This window comes from Protopterus annectens, chromosome 16.part0 (genome assembly GCF_019279795.1).
Source record: "Protopterus annectens isolate FY-2018-M chromosome 16.part0, PAN1.0, whole genome shotgun sequence".
NCBI lineage: Eukaryota > Metazoa > Chordata > Ceratodontiformes > Protopteridae > Protopterus > Protopterus annectens.
The window spans coordinates 321,241,536-321,266,275 of NC_056750.1; the positions used below are offsets into that span (position 1 = coordinate 321,241,536).

Sequence of the window (24,740 nt, forward strand, 5' to 3'; positions counted from 1 at the left end):
ATATATATATATATTTTTTTTCCATATTTTGGTAAATAACTTTGCAAGGGAGTATCTGAACGTGCTAAGTAATACCTCATTTTGAAGACAGTCCTGATAGTTCCAACATGGTAAAAGAACTGTCCCTGTATGTTGTACACATGTACAGATATCAAAGTTTGTTTCGGAGTTAAGGAAAGGTGCTGGCAGTACAAATAAACACAAGCAAAGCGCCAACGAAGATGTAGACAGTTTATTAGGCTAAAAACAGCACTCCAAAGCACTTCAAAGCGAAACCACATACAAATCCAATACGTAGTGTTACACACTTCCCACGTTTCGTCTCTCCTTCATCAGATAAACACATGTTCCACCCATAAGTCCATTTATTATGGGTTATTTATATACAAATATACATATCAATTTTGGTATTGTTCAATCAGATATTTATTTTCAAAGCATAATATGTATTTGAATATGTTTATGAACTGTGTTGCACGTTTACATACTTTTATATGCTTTTTATATGCATTTTATGTAGTTGGTACTAAGGGCTTTATTGAATCAGTGTAATGATTGGTGGATTTGAATTAGGAATTGTATTTAAACATGGACTTATGGGTGGAACATGTGTTTATCTGATGAAGGAGAGACGAAACGTGGGAAGTGTGTAACACTACGTATTGGATTTGTATGTGGTTTCGCTTTGAAGTGCTTTGGAGTGCTGTTTTTAGCCTAATAAACTGTCTACATCTTCGTTGGCTCATTTGGTGCTTTGCTTGTGTTTGTTTCGGAGTTAGCATATGGAAATTATGACTTTTTTTTATACTTTGGTAAACTTTGCAAGGGAGAATCTGAATGTGCTAAATAATACCTCATTTTGAAGACAGTATAGCTGGTTCCAACACAGTAAAAGAACTGTGCCTTTATGTTGTGCAAATGTGCATATATGAAAGTTTGTTTTGGAGTTAGGTTATGGAAATTATGATTTTTTTTCATATTTTGGTAAATAACTTTGCAAGGGAGCATGTCAGTGTGCCAAGTAATACCTCTTTTGAAGACAGTGTTACTCCTTACAACATGGTAAAAGAACTGTGTCTGTGTACTGTACACATGTACAGATATCACAGTTTGTTTTGTCCTGTAGGATTATGAAAATTATACATTTCCAATGCTTCTCATTATTATGCCCATATCTTTGCAAGGGAGCATGGTGATCACACAAATAATGCATCATTTTGAAGGTGACACTGAGACGCACAACTTCTACACTGATATGTAGGTTCTGTTACAGGTGATGAGATATTATGCTGTTTATCAGTTATGAGAAATATTATATTAATCATAATTCTGTGAATATATGCATAATGGAGCATTGCACAGTAATGGTTAAGCTATCATTTTAAAGCTGACTTTCACACTAACAAATTAAATACACATTGTATGGATCTGCATGGTACATTGACCAAGATATTGTGCTTTGCTTTTCCAAAAAGGTAAAAAATATGCACAATATCAACATTCCTTGCAAAATATTTAATAGTGACTTTGATATGCACTATCAATATTTACACTGTAGGAAAAGTGTCTGCTTAACTTTTGCATTTACATTTTTAGTCTAGCTCTTATAAAGAGTTATGAACATTTGTTTTCTGTACGGTATTACAGATGGATTTTCTGAAAATGAGCTCAGGCTGCGCTGTTGTCCCTATGGTGGAATTAAGCAGGCAGCTTTTTCTGAGCTGCTCTGGAGTGAATGAGTTAAGCATTTGAGACTGAGGCAAGGAAGCAGGTGCCTCAGATTGGGTCTGTTTCTTAGGTGTGGTTCGTACCCTGGGCCTTAGAAACTCTGTAGTTTTCAAAAGAAAGGTAGACGTGAAAGAAGTTGTCAGTTTGTGTCAAGAATCTTTAGTGTGAAGTACTTCCTCGGAAGCCGGTGCCTGCTCAGCGGTAGAGACAACCGCAGGATCCTTAGTCAAAGTAGAGTTCTGTGGCATAACGTACGCTGAAAGGGTCTCTGTAGCAGCCTGCAAATCCATAGAAGCGGGCATCAGGGGCTGCGAAAGCAGCTCACTGAGGACCGGAGAAGTCACAACTAGCTTAAAGGAAGCGTCATCATTAGGTTTGGACCTGTGCGGCCTTCCCTGTCTTTATCCTTATGTTTTTACATAAGATTTGCTGTCGGATGGCTTACCGAAGCCATATCGGAATTCAAGGCCTGTGAGTGAAAATATCTAGCTACAATAAGGGCCTGACAACGTATAGTTCTGGTGCTGAACAAAGCACAAAAGCTACAGCGAGGGACATCATGGTCTGGGCCTAAGCAAGTGACGCAGTAAAAATTAAAGCTTCAATGTAGTATTTGCTTTCCACAGGAGAGATGATTAACTTTTTCTGACATCGTTTAGAGCAAGAACAAAGGATCCCCAACGGGGTACTAAGCTTTAGAAGACTTCAGCTTCAATTCGGAAGACGAAACTCTGGTAGCGGCCGACCAGCACTCGTGTGAACTATTTCTGCTTCGGGCTCCTCTGCAAGGAAGATTGATGTAATGGCGTCAGCTGCCTTACGTTATACTACTGAGGACATGACAGCAGTCCTGAAACAACAGCTACCGATGCAGAAATACTAAGCCTCTGGTACTTGGCCAGCCGCGAGGGCTACCCTGGCAGGCATAACCCAAATATGATGACTGCAACAGTATATGTGTGTGTGTATATATATATATATATATATATATATATATATATATATATATATATATATATATATATATATATATATACAAAAATGCTAAAGTACTACAAGAGTTGGTGTGATTTACTATTCTTTGAATGCTGTTACTGTCACAAAGTTCATTTCTTAGTTAAAATTTCTTCACTTCATTCATTTTTTGAGTGCAGTTAATTTTAGTTGTAGATATATATATATATATATATATATATATATTTTTTATATAATCTCATCTACACACACATACATACACAATGTTCTTTAACAATTACATTTTTGACACTGACTATGTGACTTGAAAGACTGTGATTTTTTAACAATTTTTGATTAGATTGTGTTTTTGTATTTAATTTATTACGGGCAGTCATTGATTGGTTAACAATGTACATTTAAGAAAGAGGAAATTAACATTCCACCCATGCTCTGAAGAACTCTGAAGTATACAGATGAAAACACTTAGCAAGGGTGTGTTGGTTCAGCTTAACTCATTTTCTGCAGTTAATTCCTGGCTTCTTGGTGTTGTATCATGGACCCTGGGATTCCATTAACAGCAGTCCTTGGCGTATGGTTCTGAGTTGGTGTTTCTAAGGACTAGTTGGTGTTTTGGGGGTATTTTAGATGAAATATTTAGGTGTATGGATTAAAAAGGACTCTGTTATGGGAGTTAAGGATGATATGTGGGAAGAGACTAAACAGATACACCAACTTAGAAACTGGAATCTCTTGATTATGGACATGGATAGAAAGCTACTAAAGTGCCTTTAGTCTGTTTAGTCTTATATACAGGTCAGGTATATTTTTATCAACCAGAAGGGAACTTGTGGATGACAATTAATAATGAGTTGAAGGAATTTATTTGTGAGGGGACAAGAGCTAAATGGGATATGATGATCCTCCCTATAAAGCATTAATGAATACCCTATCTGAATGGATACTTTAGAGCTGGGCTGCTAAGGCTCATATAACATAATGGAAGCAGACAGTTACAAATGAAAGTGGAAAGGGATAACTATGAAATGGGTTGGGCGAGTAGTTCAAGAAATAAGGAAAAGGTAGGACTTTGGATGCAGGTCTTTAAGGAGAACCACCACCACCATACAGATTATATTCATAAAGTTGCAGAAAGTATTCTAAGAACTAAGCCAACAGGGGACTGGAGAAAGGAGAATTTGCCAATAGGGATGGCTATAAATATTAAAAACAGGCAAGAAGGGTGTAAAGTTTATTGGAGATAACTGGCAAAGGTACCAAGGTATTTTAGCAAATGACTAAAGAAATAAAGGTAAGTATGTAAGTGAAATGAGGCCATGCCAAGTAACTACAGGCAAAGAAAACGTGAAAGACCAAATCTGGTAGAATTGTTAGTCAAGTCAGAAAAGAAGCTGCTCTTAAAAAGGAATAATTACGAATACATATAACATAGTGCATGATAACCAAAAATGAATAACAGGAGGTTAGAAAATATTAGAAAGAGAATGGAAAGGCAGTTTACAAAGTAACAATGGGAGGACAAGTGCAACACTCCCCGATATGTGAAAACCTCGTGAAGGTTTATGATTTTTGCTTGGAAATGTTCACATAGTATTTTCATACCTTAAGCAGACTTCAGAGAATTTGCATCAGGTACACAGCAAATGCTAGAGGCATAATGTTAAAGAAAGACACATAGGAATGCGTTTTTTTTTTTTTGGGAGTATGAGTTGGCACATTAAAATCAATTCCTTGCACAGTAAACTGTCAAATATTAGGGGAGCAAGTGGCATTAACTAAGGAAATGAGTTCTTGAGCTGGGACACATGATCTGAATTGCTTATATACATAGTAAAGCCTTACTAAGCTTAATGCTACTGGCTGTTAAAAAAGCAATTACTACAAAAAGGAAATCAAAATCTAAACCAGTAACTGAAGGACTGTCCAGGAGATAAAACTACACATGGGATCATTAGAAAAGGAAGGGAGCAAATTACATACACATGAATGAAATGTGTGGGAACAATTCATGCAGAATAATGTTCAGGATGAGTAGTGAGGTTTAATGGAGGCCATGAATTGAGCAATTTATGTAATACTGGAGTGAATAATTCCACATTTATTGTTTAACTTGATCAAACGATAGTAGGCCAATCACTTTCATCCTCAAAGATAGACCCATTCCTTGAAATTATGGCTGATTTGACTGGATACTCCTCCGGTGTCCACTTGTGATTAAACAAAAAATAAGGGAATAATGGCCCTAATAATGTATTTCAACTTGTTTCACACAAACTGTAGCTCTGTCAAGCCTAGCGTCACCTACAGACAGTAAGGTTCCATGTTAAAGTACTTTATAGTTGATTACATTTTTATTCCAGTTACTTGCTTCACACTCTGCAAGACCACCAAACCTTAAGCCAGTACCTCAGTATAGAAATCATGGCCAAAGGGCAACCTATTTAATGTTTGGAAATATTTATATCCATTTCTCCAAACTAACTACAAACTTGGACTGCCAGAAAAAATTATAGCAACTTGGGGGCCTAAGAATCAAGGCAATGACCAACTGTACAGTCTGCACTCCACCCCCGCCACAGCAGCACTAACATTCAGCAGTTTGCCTGACCTAATTCAATAAAAATCTTCCTGTCAAAAACGGATATAAAAGGTACTCGCTGCAACTTTGCTCTTACTAGTCTCAAGCAGTAGGCCACATACGATTAAAGACTTTGATGTAAACATAGCTTCATCAAGGCTGCAGTTTTTGTAGGTCTGCTGACAACAGCTGTTAATGAATATGTAAAATCATAGGTATTCACTGTGAGTATCAAGTTCTTTTCACTGGCAAAAATTGTAAGTACTGTTTAAGCATCAAGTTCTTTTCACTGGCAAAAATTATAAGTACTGATTACAGAAGCATATGAAAAAATGAAGGATCCAAAACAAAGTCCCATACAAAGCAAAAAAACAAAATTCATGTTCTGTTAAGATGAAAACAGCAAAAGTTGCTGATGTAAAAAAAAAAAAAAATTACGTGCTGCTGTGCGGCCGTCTCATGAATAAAATAAATGTGTGCTTCTCTTCCTTTCAAGGAAAGGCTGTCATGACCCAACACAAGATAGTCTCAATGATCATCTGCTGTCGCAGAATCTTCCAAAACAGTACTTAATATTTTGGTGGTCACCTGGATTAGACTAACAGACTAACTAGTGAATACTGCAGTGCAGCAAAAAAAGAACAACATAGAGCAAGCTGCACTCTTCTTTCATCTAGTCATCCTCTTGATGTTTCCAATGTGAGGAGAATACCAGCCTGACCTGGGGAAGTGTGGAAGTCATGATACCTGCAGACGGAATCTCATCTATAAGAATAGTACTGCAGCAGGGGCATCTATGAAGGACATTTGCACTTCTTACATACGGTGTTTCAGCAGTGACATATTAAAAATATGTAACAAAAATACTTTACAGACACAAGTAGTAATGTACGCTGCAGTATTTTTCTTACCTGCAACAAGTTCAAGCTTTTCTCCCGGGTCTCCCTCGGAATACAGTTTTGGATGACACCGATAACCTATTTGACTGATGAGACTAGCTGGCAGTGCAACCAGATCACGACGAATCAGCACACATGAACGATTTTCTGGTGCCAATGAACCTGGAAGCTGCTCTACTTTCTCTTGACCTGAAAAATAAATGCAATTACATCTAACTTAACAGTACTCCTACAAATTCCAACTCCTACATTTCATAGTTGTTTCAATCCCTCCAAAGTTAGAAGGGAACACTTCCATGCCCCAACAGAAGCTATGAATTAAATCAAAAAAGTACTCTACCTATAACATAATCATCTGGCCTTGGACACAGCTAAGAAATACAACTTTATTCACCTTGCTAAATTTCTTTACCAATAAATGGAAGTTACATACTTACCATAAAGACAGATATCTGTATTGGCAGTCCCATCTTCATTACCAACAGGACCTAGCACAGCAAAGGAAGACTTCCAGAGCTACCTAGCCCATCCTCTTTTTCGCAACAATGCTGTGCTCATATGCACCCTAATCCACACTTCTGTAGTCTGTTCATGGTGGAATGAAGTAATGAGCATTTACCATACAATGCTAATAACAGTAATCACAGCAGTAAGGTTATACTGAAGGCAGGAGGCTTAAACAGTAATGAAGATGGAACTGCCAAACCAGATGCTCTTATTTCTGGTTTTGATGCAACAGGAACTATAACATCTTGATCAAGCGATGGTGGTGGATCTCTAAGGAACCCTGGGGAAATAGGTTGTGCTGAGTCCACAGCAGCTGGTCTTTTGGGAGTCAAAACAAGGTGGATATAACAGGAGAAAATGGGATGTCCAATGGCTGGGGGGGGGGGGGGGTGTGACTTCATCTTCTCACTCTCCAATCTATTCCTCTTGTCTTTGGGGGTAGATGCTTTGAAGAGGCCACAAATACTGCAGTTCTACGAGAAATGTTCTTCCCCAAACCACTGGAGGCACTTAGTATTTTGACCCTGTAGAAGGATCATGGCCTTACATTTATATTTTTCTAAATTCTATGGACTCCTTGGAATCATTTCCCATGTCTAGAACTACAGTAGCAACAAACAGCAACCACATGTGAATCTTGCAAGAAAACTCCCACAAACAATTAACACATGCCAACCAGCAAAAACCCTAAACACATACAGCATCAAACTAAGCTGCAAAGGCAATAAACCCCATACACAAATAACTTTCAATAAGATGTTAAGAATGGCAGCAAATGACAAAGGAGGAAGGTAGCTATAATGCTAACAGCACTGAATTCTCAAAAATAAAAGAACAGGCTGATACGAATCTAAAGACCACCACTCAACACGCACATACACACACAATCTATATATCCTAATGTAAATGGCAGTAGAAAAAGATGACAGGATTGCACAAATGTTAAAAAAGTACAGTCAGACTGGGGCTATTTTCTAAGCAAGGATGAAGAGATTTGGAGATGGAGTCCTTCAGACTAGAGGATCTTTTGTAAAAGGGATGGCCTTTGATACTCCCACTCAAACTGTGTACTTTATTAGCTATCTACTTAAAAGAATATGGAATCTGGCTAGATTCTTCCCAAAAATTTATACACAATAAGACATAGAAAGTAGTTATGTAAGCAAACTTACCACAACAGTACATGTTTGAACAGATCACTGTTGCAGTAATCAAAGCTATATGGGACATACCAGAATGAGAATCACATTTATTTGGTCAAGTATGCACGCATACAAGGAATTTGACTCCGGTTTCAGTGACTCTCCAAGTATTTATACAAATTACATACATACAACTATTAAGAACAAGACAACTACATACATGCAACTATTAAGAACAAGACAAAAAGTAAATATACAAATGACAAGCAAAGTGCAACTTAGTGCAAGAAATACTGAAAAACTCTGAAAGAAACTAGTATTAATATGCAAACAATACTGCAGAATCCTCGGGGGCTTGGGAAAAAAGTCAAATCTTGCAAAGGACTGAATGACCGGCTTCCATCCAAGGTTTTAGAGCACATTCCATGCGCACTAATTACTGTGCAATGTGAGGACAGCAGTATAAGAGCCCGAAACTTAGGGCACGAAACTGAGTCTTCTTTGTCTCATGGCAATGCAGGCTAGAGCACAACCAGCCAGATGTGAGCTTAAGAAAAAGAAAGAAAAGGAAAATATCCACACCTTGGCATAAAAAAGGGACAGAGGAAGGGTGTTTCTACTGCAACAGTGATCTGTTTGAACATTTAGTGTTATCCTAAGTTGGGCGGCCGTGGTGGTGCAGCGGTTAGCATTGCTGCCTCACAGCAAGAAGTTCGCCGGTTTGATCCTTGGCTGGGGTGCTTTCTGTGTGCTTTCGGTGTGGAGTCTGTATGTTCTCCCTGTGGTCGCGTGGGTTTCCTCCGGGTGCTCTGGTTTCCTCCCACATCCCAAAAACATGCTGTAGGTGGACTGGATACTCTAAATTGGCCCTAGGCATGACTGTGTGCGCCTTCTATGGAAGGTTGGGCACCGGGATGGCAACTCGACACTGTAAAACTCCACTGACAATCATGAGCGGATAGGTGATCCGCTGTGGTGACTCCTAACCAGGAAAAAGCCGAAAGAAGAAGAGTGTTATCCTAAGCTTACTTGCACAACAGTACTACGTTCATCATTAGATCACAGCTGCAGTAGCCCAAGCTAGAAGGGATGAATAACAGGACTTAGAAAGAAAGGGATGAAGAACAAATGGAGGAAGGAGAATCACAGTCTAAGAGCCTCTTGAGAATAGTCCAAGCAAAGCCTGCTCTGAACCTAGAGAAAAGAACCTAGTCTGTAGTGCTTGATAAAGTTGTGCCTGTATGACCAAGGTGCTGCATTCAAAGCCCTGGTAAGCATAGGCTTTGATCTTGCCTAGAAGTTTCTTTCTACGGAGAAAATAACAAAAATCAATAGCAAGAGGCAACCATTTAGAAATGGTCTGTTGATAGCAATTGCCCTTTTTTCTTACCCTCAGAGGAAATCTATAACTGATGAGCAATCATGAAGATTTTTGTTCCATTAATATAGAATGGAGTTGCCTGTGTGTAGAATTCTTACTACCCTGTTTTTTTAATCTGGATAGAAAACAGAGATGAACAGCCTGACTCAACGTAAACTCTAAAATCGTCTTAGGAATAAAGGAAGGATTTGTTCTCAAAGTTGTCCTATCTGAATTACAAGCTCATAATAAATCACTTCAAAACTTTTCCCACTTTTAATGTGACCTATAACCTGTACAATTCAATTGAAAAACAAACAAATCTGCACACACATGCAACCAGCTTACTGTATTTTTTTTTTTTAATTTTTATATTTTTTCCTCGAACAGATTTGTTTTTCAATTGAATTGTACAGGTTAAAGGTCACATTAAAGGTGGGAAAAGTTTTGAAATTATTTATTGTGGTCTCTTTTATATCACAAAAACCTGGCATTTAACAGGGGTATGTAAACTTTTTATATCCACTATAGCTGCCAAATACACCTTGGTATCAGGATTAACTAGAGCCATAGTGAAAAATCCACTAGGAAGTCAAAATAACCTCTAAAGGGGTCGAAAAAAGATCAAAACCCTTAGAGGTAGCAGATTCTATACTATCAAGAGAACTGGAGACACCATGTGGTTAACCTAACAGTCTGAAGGTTGGGAGGGTTCAGATCCATCAGATGAGAGATTAGATCCAGAATGGCATTTAGGACCCATGAAGGGTACTTCAGATGAGGCCAAAATGGGGCAGAGGATTACAGTCACTCTGAAATGGGCTACCGTATGATGAAATGATTATCAGCAGTCAGGGGACAAGTGTACAGGAGACCCAGGGGCCAAATATACAGAACAACATCCCTGGATGACTGTCCCTGAGGCGGTATTAAGGCATAATAGCTGCTGCACTTTTTTCTTGGAAAGAGATAAGGCATAATAGCTGCTGCACTTTTTTTTTTTTTTTTATGGAAGGGGATAAGAACAGATCGTAATATCCCAGCGCACAAAAAAAAAAAAAAAAAAAAAAAAAGAAGAACAACTCCTCTCAGATTCCAGAACTACTCATTTGGAAAGAGAATGTTCTTGCTCAAACTGTCTGCCAATATGTCAGATCTCCCAGATATGTACTCTGCAACCAGAAAGCCTAGAGACAAAATTGCCCATTGCCAGATTCTCATGGCCTCTTGACAAAGATAAGATCGCATGCCCTCATTTGTTCACACAATACCACAGACATGCCATTTGTCTGAACTGAAGTCACACCCTTCAGAAGAACGTTCTGAAGGGCCTACAATGCAAGGAGGACCACACTCATCTCCAAGACATTAATGCGACTGGCCTGTATATCAGATCAGGTCCCTTGGATAGTCCTCCCTTTAAATGCCGGCTCCTAAGAAGGATGGTTGGGAGGGTGGCCTAATGGTTAAGCTGTTTGCCTTACAAACACAAGGTACAGGGTTTGAATCTCACAGAGGATAATTGGCTAGGCTGAAAATGGCTCGCAAGGGCAGTTAGCCTAGTACTATTCTATGAACCTATCTACAGGTCACATTAAAGGTGGGAAAATTTTGGGATAATTTGTTAAGCTTAAAGGGATAATTGGCTAAGCTTAAAATGGCTCACAAGGGCAGTTAGCTTAGTACTAATCTATGAACCTATGACCATGCCCAGAGGAGGAGGTAAAACAAAAGGTTTCCTAGTGGACACCAAGGGATACTTTAACTACCACCTGATTTGATTCTCATGAGCCTCTGTCAACGCAACAGGGAACTCCACTGGATGTGTCAGATAAGACCACTACACTGCCAATATCCACTGCAGAACCCTTATGTAGTACCTCAACAGTGAATCAAGCAAATGGTGGCTGCCACATGTCCCAAGAGCTTGAGAAAGAGCTAGACCCTGCATAGCTGAATCTCTGGCAACTGGAAGCCTTGCAATCTGAGAAACTGTATCCAAAAGGCAATCTATGAATTGTACTGACTGCACAGTGAGAAGGCTGGATTTTTTAATAGCTGGCTGTGATTTCCAAACAGCTGTGAATCTGGAGTAAGGTGTCACTGGCTCTGACTAATGATGGCCTTGTGGAGGAGCCAATCATCCAGGTAAGGGAAGACCTGAAACATCTGCAGCCTCAGCCAGGCTGCCACAACTGCCAAATGCTTGGTGAACATCCTGGGGGTGGGGGTGGTGATATCAAAGGGCAGCACTCAGAACTGGAAAAGATTGGCTCCCAGCCAGAAGCACAGAAAGCTTCTAGAACATCTTGCAATCTTAATATGATGGTAGGCATCCTTGAGGTCAATCAAGCACAAAAAGCTGTCCTTCCTCAATAGAGGTAGAATGGGCTCTACCATGATTATCCAGAACCTGGGTCTGTTTTACGAAATGATTTTATCTGCTCAAATCCAAAATTGTCCTGAGGTCCTTGTTTTTCTTTGGAACCAAAAAGAACCTTGATCCACAATGATCTGGTGGGACCTCTTGGATAACTTGTTTTTCTAACAATTTCTGAATTTTGAGGACCACATTCTTTCTCTAAAGGGGTAGGTCACCTGGGAGATGCTTGGGATTTAAATTTGGAGTTTCCAAAAATGGAACTGTATAGGCTCAGGATACAATTCAACACTCATGCATGTGAGGTGATGGCCTCCCAAACATTCAGGTGTTTAGTCAAACGACCCTCGACTGCCTCCAGAGCCACAACTTGGGCAAACCTTCAGGGTCTCTGAAAGGGCTTCAATGAGAAAGTGTAACAAAACCCCTGATTCTGTGGACCATACCCTGCCACAGGGACAGAATCTGTTGTGGTTACTCCTCCACTGTAGAGCAAACCCTCAGAAGGGGCTTCCTAGAAAGACTGTTGGCACTTTCCTTAAAAAAGACATTTCCCCTTTTGATTCCGAAAGAAGGTCTATTGAGGGGTAGCAAAACAATGCATTCCAATAGCCAATGTCAGTGTTCTCTGGCTGACTAAATGTGCAGGTGACTGCAAATTAGGAGCCATCATTGAATCTCACATTGACACAAATGTTCTCTAGGAGAGGCTGACACAGACAAACTGGTGTCAGAGTCATGGACTAAAATTAAATGCCAAGAAATGCATAACATTATCCTTTGGGAAGTCAACCATCCCTGGTAACTATCATACTGACAACACAACCCTTAGAGCTGACCCAGTAGTCGGGGACTTAGGGACACACACAGATCGTAATCTAACCTTTGACCATCACATGTCTACAATGGTGAGAAAATCATTCTATGTTGCACCATTTATAAACAAAGGTATGGCATCTAAGTCCAAGGAAGTCATTGTTCCACTACATTCGGCATCCATCAGACCTATCAATGAGTACAATGCCCATTTTGATATGTACCTAACCAGGCATATCCAACAAATAAAATGTCCACAGATGTTCCTCTTCCTCACTAAAAGAATACAGAGAATAAGTAATATGTCCTATGCAGACTGCCTCAAGGCCCTGTCCCTGTATTCTGCCTCCTACAGGCTTTTGAGCGGAGATCTATGCCTGGCATACAGGGCATTGTTAGACCCCACTCTGATGGACCTCCTGCATATCCACAAAACAAACAGTACCAGACTTACCCATTCTAAAGACTTAAACCTTGCCTGTGATATAAAGAAGACCTGCTGGAGAGATAGGTATGTGTCCCAGAGACTATCCAGTCTATGGAACAGGCTCCCCATCCATGTGAAGCAGAGTTCCTTCCTAATCCAATTCAAGTGCAACTTGGACAATTGGATGGGAAACTGGAAATTCATCCCTGGTTTGGCACTTACGTCTGTGATGCAAACAGGTAACCTGTAAAAGGTTCATATCCCAGGCTCCTGCTTACACTTTATCAATCAGAACTTGTCAGAGATTTGGGATGCATGGCTAGGCTTAAACATGCCATTGTGGTCGTTAGCCTAATAAACACCTGTTAACTTATGAACCTATTTAACTGCTTGTTATAAATGGAGGCAAAGAGAACTACTTGAGGTATTCCCCATAGTTTGATCAATTCCTGGGACCCCTAGATGCAACTCACATTCGTGGGCTCTATTCCTGAGTCTGCTCAGCTTGTCTACTATATAGTTCTGCTCTGATGGAATGTAAGTAGCCTTGATGGGGTCAGACTGTGCCAATTTGCTAGTTCCCAGGCTACCATGGCTAGTCTGCAAAGACAAGATGTTTCCCCCCCGTTTATGCAAGACATCACTGTAGTGCTCTCTGTGATTATTACTGAGGAGTCTCCATCCAAAGATGGTTTATTGAGATTTAACAGAACTTATCAGTCATTTCTTTGACATTTATATGTTACCTTTTCTTGCTTGTTTCACAGATCCAGAACTTGTGTAAAGAAAGCCAGAGGCATTTGTGGCTGCAAACTGAGTAGAGTTTGAAACAGAAATAAGACTACCTTGGTTGAGAGACAACGGATTCATCCACCAGAATAACTCCCTTTTTGGAGACGCCAGCACCAGTATCTGAAAGATAGGAAGTGCCGGTATTGACTCCAAACTGATTTGATGAGCCACCAAAATTCTCTCATGTGAAGTTTGGCCAAAGGAATCATAAGAATTGTAGAGGCTATAAACCTGGAATTCTGAGATTTGCAGGAAGCCAGATTCTGGTTGGAAAATACCAGAAACTATTGCTTATAAAATTCCACTATGTGCTGAGGAAGAAAAGCCACTATGAGATATGCATTCAGGAGACATCCCAAGAACACTATCCTGGGAAACCGAATGAGAGAAGATTTAGCTATGTTCACTGAAATCACAGACAAAATTTTTTTTACCCAAGCCAGAGAAACTTAACTTGCAAAGGAATCTGCAAAAATAAGGCAGTCTTATAAATATAGAACCATGAGAATGCCCTGCAATGGGCTGTTACAGGAGCAAGGCACTTTGTAAACACTCTTGGATCTGCTGACAACCCAAAGGGTAGAGCAAAGGAAAGCCAAATGGAAAAATGCAAAAATAGTGTTAAATCTTAAATGAGAATGTTATAAACATCTTTTAAATCCAGAGTTACTAGAAAAATGGAGTGGAATAGGACTGTACAGAGTATTTTGAATTCTGAGATTTTGATGTGAAGGTTTAGAAAAGGTCTAGGGTCTGGTCATCATGTTCTTTCCTTCTTTGGCACCAGAAAAATTCCTGAATAAAATCTTCCCCTTTGAGAACAGGTTCTAGAAGCCCCCAGAGATAGCGTTTGATCTGGTACTGAGGTTAGACTGGATAGGTGTAGGTGAACCCTTTGACAAGGAGGAAGGCAATCCCACTGCCAGTTATAGCCTATTAAATAATTCTCAGAATCCAAGTGTATGAAATTATCTGGTTCCAGAGACACAGTGAAAACGTATGCTTTAGAAAAGCTTTACTGAAATGCCAGGGTGCAGAGGTGCGAAAACAAAATTGCATATAGTCAGTCTGCTTTGGTTTTAGATTGCCCTAGATTTTGGGAGGACCCTTCCTTATTTTTTTGAACATCCTGTTAATACTTTCTGAAATTGTTTGCCTGTACCACGACAGGGTTGTTTCTTTATCCAGGATGAACAGCTTTCACATCCTCTGGCAAATTCTGAGAACATATCCAGGCAAACCTTTTCGTAACTGACCAGTAGCAGCTGCTCTAGAAACAGTATCAGTAGTGTCAAAACATCTCTGAATAAGGAAGGTCAGCAATGCTCTCATACTGTCAAAGGAAGCCTGCAGAAACAAACATGTGAGCCACAAAATTCAGAATTCTGAAGGCTACAGTGGAAGAATAAACTTTCTTCCCAAGCCTATCAAATGCTTTCCCATCTTTGTCAGAAGGAACAGTTAAAGCTGCCATAAAGCCTTTGGCAGAAGATGGTTGTCAGAGAAATTACTGCAGCATCTGACATGGTGTTTGAAAAAAATGTGGATATGGGGAACCTTGTATAACGTAACAGATTTTCTGGGGGCAAGTGGCTGATAAAGCTGATAGAAAAGCATCCTCTAAGACTGGGAAACAGGAGGAACAACTGAAGGTTGAAAAAAATTAATTTACATCAACTGATCTCTTTGCTGGGACTCTGGTAGTTCATTTTATTCCAACTGAATCAACACCTTCATTCTAGCAGCAGTATCAGAAAAAGAAACTCTTCTGGAGTAGAATCCAAAGAACAACCTTTTTTTTTTTTTTTTTTTTTTTTTTTTTAAGAGTCTTATTCCCCACTTTGTGGAGTAAGAACTTGTGAAATGCAGTCCATGTCTAATTACAGTTCCTCAGACAGAGGATCAAAATCTGAGGGGGGACATTTTTAACTTTTTAAATGAAGGAAGACTCGAAATGTAAAGACCGAAAAGCTTAAAAATATATATTTAACAAAACCCAGCCAATCATCCTTGTCTACCCTAGGTGATGGGGGAACAGGTGAAGAAACGTACCGAATTTTGTGTTTTCTTTTCCTAAGAGGCCTCCTGAAAAAGAAAATAACTGCCCTTTTCCCAGGAATCAAGCTCCTCAGAGGCTCAGCAAACAACATCTGCTTCCTCTTCTGATGTCAGTAAGAATGGTTTGCTTTTCTCCAGACAGAACAGCCGAATGACTACAGAGGACCAAGCCTGCCTCCTAGTCCTTAGCAGCTTTCCAAGGAGCAACACAAGAGGGACAGAGAGAAATGTATGATAGGTCAGAGGGACCCAATATGGTCACAGCAGAGTCACTCACTGGCGGCAGAAGTGAAAAGCAAGCTGGAATTAAGACTGTAGCTCCCAACAACTTCTCTTCTTGCGGATCAGGGAGGGAATTACCAAGGAGTCAAGACACAAGTCCAGGTCTCTATCAAAAAAAGTGTCCGACAAGTGGGTAGCAAAACTTTGAAAGCATGCTCTTCCTTCTTGAATAGAAAATCAAGGTCTGAGGTAAAATTTTCAGTGACAATCATTACAACCACTAATCCTAACTCCAAGTAACAAATCTGATAGAAAATTTAAACATTTCCATACAAAAAATGGAAGGTATTCCCCAACAGGGTATTTATCTGACCGACATTGGAGTGCTAGCTAACTGTCGATCACACAAAGTCGCAGCAAAGAGTACTTTTTATTGACATGAAAGTTTTGAGAGTTTGGCACCCTAACCACTAACTTTATCAAGCCTCTCCTTGAGCAGTACAGAAGTTAGGGCAAATGGAAGATGCCCTAAAGCTCTGGAAGGTTGCTGGACATCCAGTCCTCGATATAATATGTCCCATAAAGCGTAGGCTACTGCAATGGTGATTTAAATAAGACCATGGAATGTGCAAAATGTATAAATAGGTGACTGTTAGCTGTTTAGGAATCTCCCAACTTTGTTAATTTTACAACACTATTCGAAAGCCTCTACACTATGAAATTAAACATGTACATAACTATTAATGCTTACATGCTATGTGGCTTATGCTAAAAAAAAATAAATAAATAAAACAAGTCTATTAGCATCATGGTAGAGAGGTTTTCTGCTACTGCTTAAGCATTAAAAGAAAATTAAATATTAATTTTATTTGCCTTAAATTAAAATACACCAAGTCTTGATCAGCATCTTCAGTACAATATTTTTACAAAATAAATGTAAAGTTTTTACATCTGACATTTGGCAGTATTCAACACCAAATCTAAACAAGTACTGTACAACAGCAACTTCTGAAGAAATGCCTATTAAATAGCCAGCAGAAACGGGCAAAGGAAAACAAAATCAACGCCTAGTTTACCAGACTGCAGCAATCATACACAATCAAGAGAATGTGTTTATCTTTTTACAACTGTTTAAACTTAAATTTATAATATACAAGAATTCTGAGGAGCAATACATCAGTTATTATTTGCTCAGTGTTTGCTGTGGCTGACAACTGAAAAAGGAATGATCCATACAGTTACTAAATATTTATAGAAAACTTAGAAAGTATCAGCAAGGACAACTTTGGAGTATTTAATTTATAGATACATTTTCAATGTACTTCCTTTCAGTGTTCAACTCTATTTAAATATAGACATTTAACCTTGTAATTAATGCAGACCCAATAAATTATCAATCAGTAATAAGCCTTACTAAAAACAGCACTAACAGACATCTATCAGACTAACTATAAAAATGTTTATTCAGAATTACCTCTGTGATGCATACTATCAAAATCACATTAAGTTTACAGACAATGGGCACAATGTATGTTTTATTTTTTTTAATGGGTTCAATTTTCTTGAGGTCACACATAAATGTTACCTACACATGTGCTAAGTTTATGCACCCAGAGATGCTTAAGATATTCTTCACCACAATAGAATTGTTTGTGGATGCTCGTGAGGCAAACTATAAGGTTTGTCAATTTGAAACTGAACAGACAACTGGTGATGGTAGACAAAATTTGGAAATGAAAGTAATTTAACAAAAGCTGCAGTGCTCCCAGTGTTGTGGTAGAAGACTGTGGCCAATGCACTCAAAGAAATGGTCAGATAAGACTTATCTTTTTTTTTTAAACTTCCTTTCTTAGGGTCGTAGCAGGTTACTAGGCTAATGGCCCTGGGGCCCTTACAAGCCTAGCCAACAGTTTATCTCCAAAAAGACACCTCAGTCAGCACATTTCACCCCCTGTCAATGAGGGACACAGGTGAAACCCCTGGGACAAATTTATGGTTTCCCATCCACTCATCAAGGCTGCACCTGAAGAGGGTCAGAGCGATACTCTGTTTGGCATGTATGGGAAGTCTATTTCAGAGATGGGGCAGCCTCTGGGAGACAAACCTGTTTCTCCAGCAGGTTTCGTTGATATTGCATATTAGATTCTGACCTTTCAAGCAGGTAATGTGTGAGGAGTTAGACTTAAGGATATGGAGCATCTCTAGTAGGGCAGGTTCCAAGATTGCCTTGTAGGTGAGAGACAGATCACCTTTGAGCAATCTGTACAATACAGAGTAGAGATATATAGCGATTTGAGACAGTCTGCGTAGGACAGGTGTTGGAGGCTATGGATTCTCTTTGTGAGGTATTTCTGTGGCCTTACCAGTTGCTGCAGATATTTGGAGAGGTACAAACCAAACTGGGTGCTATACTCAATTATTGGTCTAATGAGGGAGGAATATAGAGAGGAAATAACCTTTTTTCTGGATGCAATCCCTTTACTTATGATACGAACCAAGTAAAAGACTTTCCTGACCACTGCCGCTACATCATGGTTGAATGCGAGATTTTCATTAAAGTATCCATATCTCTCACCACAGGTTGTATTTAGGGGTTGCCGTTGATGTGGTGATCAGTAGGAGCTGTGTTTCTGCCGAATGGTATGATGATATATTTTTTTGCCTTTAGCTTGAGGCCATGACTTTGGCACCAGTCATTAGTTGCTGTGAGACCCTCTTGCAGTATGTTACCACCATTTGGGGAGTCAATGACAACACCCAACTTACAGTCATCCACAAACTTGGTTAGCCACAGGCCTTTTGTCTTTGCCTGGACTTCTGAGAAGAAGATTCCAAACAGTAGGGGTCCCAGGACAGATAACAGACTTGAAGCATTCTAATTGTAATCTAGTAAAACTGAAGGTTCTTCTATGCTTTTCCAACCTTACTTAACGTATGTTGTGTCGGTGGTGCAGCGGTAGCTTTGTTGCCTCGCAGCAAAAGGTTCTCCCATTCGATTCTCGGCTGTAGTGCCTTCTGTGTGGAGTCTGCATTTCCTCCCCGCGGTCGAGTGGTGTTCGAAAGACATGCGTAGAATGGGCGTGCCTTCGTTTAAGGTTGGGCGTCGAGCTGGCACCTCGGCACCCGTAAAAAATTCTACTGCCAATCATTAACGACCGGAGTTCTGCTGTGGCGACCCCTAACCGGGAAAAGCCGAAAGAACAACAACTTAACCTATGTTGCGTCACTGCACTCTCCTTTACTTACAAGACGTAATATTTCAAATGCTTAGCAAATCAGTGGGGTCATGACTGACAGTATTACTAGATTTGATTTTAATGCCATAATACAGTTAAGCTCTTACTGTCCAATATACTGCTGTAAAGAAAAATGTCAAAAATAACTAATCATGAGATGATTCAGTTGATTTTAGAAAGGATTATGTTGATGTTGCTTCTTTTTCTCCTGGATTTTTAAGTGTGATGATGCTTGCGGTCACCTTTGTCATTACTTTACCACAGCGTGTTTTAACTACTGTTTTGCTTGTATCTAGTTGAGGAGATTAATATTTAAAATTTCTGAATTTTATGGTGCTGTGTAATTTAAAACTGGGAAGCTTCTGGGAGGCCATATTCATCTGTGTGTTGTGTCAGTTGTGTGCATTTTTTCCTCCCTGGCCAGTATCAACATTCTCCTGACACGTGGCAGATGGAAAATTGTATTTCCCTGTTTGTAAACCTCTGGAAACCCCATCAGTGCTTCAGTGGGAGCTTGGCACTTGCATTTTGTACAGTTTTCCCTTTGCTATTAAAACTAGCACTCAGAAAGTAACTGGCAGGCGAGGATGACAAGTTTGAGAATGTGAAACTACACTGGTCCCCTAAGCCCAGACAAGCACCATGATGAATGTTAGTGTATTTTAATGTTTGTGTCTGCCGAATGATGTACTATTTGTAGCTTTCTGCTCAATAAAATCATGGAGTAGTCCTAAATGTGTACTTGCATATGCCTTGTTGGGGGCAGTTTAGGCAGTGCACATTAGGAAATAATGTTCAGCAGCAAAACCTATGAAAGATTCTACGTACTTGCAAATGTCGTGCGATATAATGATTAAGGAACATACTGTTTGCCCCCCCTCCCCAAATACAATTCAAAGAAATTGTTAAAATGCAGAAGCTACTTCACAAACTAGAGTGTATTTTACAACATGCTAGTATTAACTTTTTTTGAGAATAGGTACAATGGCATCTACTTGTACACTTATCTCAGAGATCACCATACCTCAGAGAAAAGAAATTACTACAAGACAGAGATCGTTGACTTAAATCCTGTAAGCCCCCCCATTCCCACACGCAGTCTCTATATTCCTGACCTTGATCTTAGAGTATTAGAATTTAAAGTTGATGCCCATTGTTGGGTGTACAATTTTCTTTTATTAGGTTCCTTGGTTATCTTAAGGATATTAAAGATCTGGGAAGAATATAAATCACTTTTAAAGATCAAAATTACATTCTTTATACTGAAACGCTCATATTCTCAGAAGAAAATGCAAAACACAGCTTTCTTGTTCAGTCCAAGGACCTCTGTAAAGTTAATGCCCATGCTGGTCAAAAAAAAAATTAGGTCACTGGTAGAGAATATCATATGCTTTTAAACAGCTATCAGAATTAGAATGGCTTTGTCTTATTACAGCTTCAGTAATTGTCTCTTGAACAGGGTAGATGGGGGAGCATACACTAATGTCAGAGATTGTATGTGAATTTGAATGCATCAGTTTTCCACACCATGCTGTCAGGAAAGCTAGGCACGAACGTCTTGTCCTGACTGCTGTAATTTCTGGTAAGGCCCACTGCTTGAAATTCCCATATTAACGTGACCTGTGTTAATCTAAAAATGGCTGGACGAACTTCATTCATAAATCCATGCTGTACTCCTGCTATGCACAACTATCCAATGATTCTCCACTAGTAGTGTATGCTGCTGAGATGTGACTGGAGCAAATGAGTTGTTTGTATCAGAACGAGTCTCTTTGCCCAGCTGAAAAGCTGTACTTCCTCTTTGTCTGTCTGTGTACCACATTAAGTACAAATGTCTGCCCTGATCTGTAAATGTCCTGACTACAAGTTGTTTTAGTAAACTACGGTTGGTCTTGAACAGCTTTCAATTCCTCAAAGTTGAGCTGAAGACACTTGTCTTACTGAGCCAATCTACCTTGCACTGATATGATGTTGAAAATGATCCCCTAGGCAAAACCTGAAAATTGTGTTAAACTCTATGCCAGACAGGGAAAGAAGTGTATTCTTACGGGAAGGTTTGATAGCCCTGTTCAATACAGGAATTCAGTTTTTGTGTGTTGACAAACTTGTCTTTGGAGTGGCCCAACAAATTTATAAAGGTGCTATTACATTGGAAGGTACTACAATGATGTCAGATATCTACCTGAAAGCTTCCAGGAGATGTATAACTGTTAATCGGTTACCCAGTTAAATCTGTATGCAGTATATGGGTTTGCTTCTCTTCTGTTGGAACAATTTCCATCAGAACATTTGAAACTATGACTGTGCTAAAGAAAGATTTTTTTTCATTGCGGGAACCACAACTTACTTGGTTAAACCTATAGTCATTCGGAAGAATAGGAAAAGTGTAACTGTTTTGTTGTGTCTGCTGGATGAACATTTTTTTTTTTTTTGATTCTGCCATTATCAAACTGTCCACATACAGAAGATTGTATTTTTCTCAGATCTACAAATCCTACAGCTAAATTTGTAAATACTCTGGAGGTCATGGACAGTTCAAATAGCAAACATGAAAACTAAATTGTATTACCTGAAATGATGGAAAGTTGCTTTGATAAGCACCTTCCATATCCAGTGTTGCCACAAAGGAAAAGTACAGTTGTGTAAGTAAGCTTACCATAACAGTATGTTCAAATGATCACTGCTGCAGTAGCCTAAGTCATACAGGTTATATCCTGCCAACGATATAACAAGACAGCCAGCTTCCAAAGCGCCATGGCATCTCCTCTATCAAAACTGTCTGGCAGCTTGAGATAAGCTGACTAAAAGACAAATTTGGAAGCAAAGTCCTCCAGAGCTTTACTGGTGCTGAAGAGTGCACTCTTCTGAGGCTTTCGAGAAATCGACAGTTAGCTTGTGCTGCTCCTTTGCTGGGCAGACAAGTTGCCTTTGGGGAAAAGAAAAACTTCCATTACTTATTTTTTGATTACTACAAATACTTTCCTCTTCAGGAAAATTATTTTAAAAATAGGAGTTTGTGTTTTAACAGACTGTCATGAGACTGTACTGTACTTTTAAATGGGAGAGCTGTTTTTCTCCTGTGAGTTTAAAAGTTGTTTATAGTAATTGTAACCCATTTTTTTTCTGTGAAGAAATTGTGTTTATTTTACTTTGTGGGGCTGGTAAAGTATTTTATAAAGTATTTTATAGTGCTTTTCATTGCATTTTGAAAAAAGTGACTTTTAAAGACACTTGTTTTTTTACAGTAACTTGCTACTTGCTTGCTACAAGAAAGAGCACCATTTTTGGCTTGACCATGAAACAGTCTGCAGGTCCCAGTCAGTCCTTCTAGACACAAAATGAAAATGGTAAGCAAAGCCTTTGCCATTACAGTATACTCACGATTTTCTTCATCCTCAGGCGAGTGACTGTGCTGTGGCCATTAGTTGTACCTCATACCACTCATCTTTTGCCCAGGATCCCTCTGGTGTACCACCTACAGCCATTATGGACCAGAGGTTAGCCACGTCTTCTGTGGCTGTTGAGTCCTGGGAAAGGGAATAGGGAATACTTCCCTGTTTTGTCAGAATGTTGTGCCCATACATGGGGAAGCTGCTGCTACCATTAGTAGTACTGTTGGTCCCAATTTTCCTGTCAAAAAGAAACAGAAAAATAAGTGCATATCTACTCCTCCTCAAATTTTCTTAGAAAGGGTTACTAGGTCTGACTCAGGGTTTAATTCAGGCTATTGATCCTTCTTGTAAAATAGTCTCTGGTAAAAGAAAGAGGGATACTGCCTTTCCTGAAGAGGATCATGATTCAGAATCTGGACAGGTACAGGGTTTTCTCTTCAGATATCGGATTCCAACTCAAAGGAGAGCTCAAATGAACTAAGAAAGACCACCCAGCATGACCAAGGACAGGATAAAAAAATGATAAATTCTTTTTATAAAAGGTAGTAAATGCTTTCACTCCATACAACACACTTCAGACTATATGAAAACACACACAACTAAGCACGCACATATATTTAAAAAACAAAATTATGTAATTTGAGAATTGTTCTTTAACAGTATCATTCAGACCTGAACCTCCTTCGGCTGGCGGCTGGCAGTTCCAAGATCAATCTCAACTCATAACATTTGGTCCTATTATCATTATTACTCCTCTTCTACAATCGGCATAAAAGCTGTGAAGTATAATATCTATCAGTATCAGGGTGTATGTAATTAGATGTATGCAAAATATAATTACAAGCACTACAATCATTACATGGAAAAGTGCCTTTACATTTTGGAACTAAAGGATGTTGTTTATTATGTCTATAGCACAATTGTCATTTAAGAGATTTATCACTCTTGCAAGAATCACCCAGAATTCTCTTAAAGTCATTCTTTACCATATGTATGGGCCATTTCCTTTAACAGTATTGCACATCTCATTAATATTGTTTGAGTATGTTAACACAACCCTAGAGACAGCATTCAAGTCTCTAGGTACTTCACTCTCTACATCTATAGGTTCAGAAAAATAGGGCTAAGCACTAGCATGTCTACAACATAACGACAGAAACAGTATTGTCTATTTCCTTTGCCATATAATCTCTACTCAAAAAAGCACTGCACATATTAAAAATCAAAGACCCTCATCATTACTCAACCTAGCTGCCCTTATAAACTGAACTTTCAAAACATTTTTATAAACAAGACAAGGATGCATACTAGATCTATGAAGTACAGAATGCTTCTAACATGATTTCTTATGCAACGTAGTATTAACTGAACTATTATTGTTTTTAAAAACTAACATGTAAAAACTCCATAGATGAGCCAGAGTATTTAAAAGTAAATTTCAAAAAAGAGGTAGTATGCAAATATTCGATGAAATTATGCAATAGCATCAAAGAGCTTGTCTACACAAAACACACATCTACAAAACGTATGCAATTTCATACAGGGACCAAAAAGATTCCTTGCAAGAATATCAGTCAGCTCCCACAAAACTATCATCATATTAGTGTAGCTGTTGGCACAAACAGTACCCATAGCTACACCAGTCCTTTGTGGGTAAAATTTAACAAAAGAAAATTCTGAAGAATGAGATCAAATAATAAATCAAATTAATCTTGCTGTTTGAGAAATTAGTACATTGTGACAAAAACTGCCCAACACTATGTACGCCAAAATCATTGGGTATGACAGTAAATAAAGATTTACATCCAGTGTAACAAATAAGAAGTTGTGTCATCAAAACCTTTATACCACTGATGGAGACCAGACACAATGTTTACTGCCTTAAAAGTACTGTCCCAACCCTATCTAATATTGAAAATTAACACCTTTTCAACAAAAACAGATAATGGTTCAGTAAGACAACCTTGTCCAGACACAGTCACATTGGAGCTTCACGCAGATATTTATGAACCTTAGGAAGCCCATAAAGTACTGGGAGAACAGGATGTACAACATGAAAGAATTCATGCAATTCAATGATCAACAGACCACTCACATGCAAATCATATTTGTAATCATGAACTTTCTTAATTCATTAAACTGAACCTTTGAGCGAGGAAGCTTCTTTCCTCCCAACACACCAAAGAAGTGCTGTAGGTGAACTGGCAAGCCATGAAGCTGCCTTTAGG

At 39.0% G+C, this 24,740-nt stretch overlaps 1 protein-coding gene across 1 annotated transcript in view; it reads right to left on the minus strand.

Annotated features, from left to right (window-relative positions):
* NACC2 (NACC family member 2) overlaps window positions 1-24,740 on the minus strand; it is an 808,805-nt gene that overhangs the window by 266,204 nt on the left and 517,861 nt on the right. Inside the window, exon 4 of the mRNA XM_044058428.1 lies at window positions 6,193-6,369. Within this exon, the coding sequence (XP_043914363.1) occupies window positions 6,193-6,369 (177 nt within the window). The remainder of the gene's footprint in view (window positions 1-6,192; window positions 6,370-24,740) is intronic.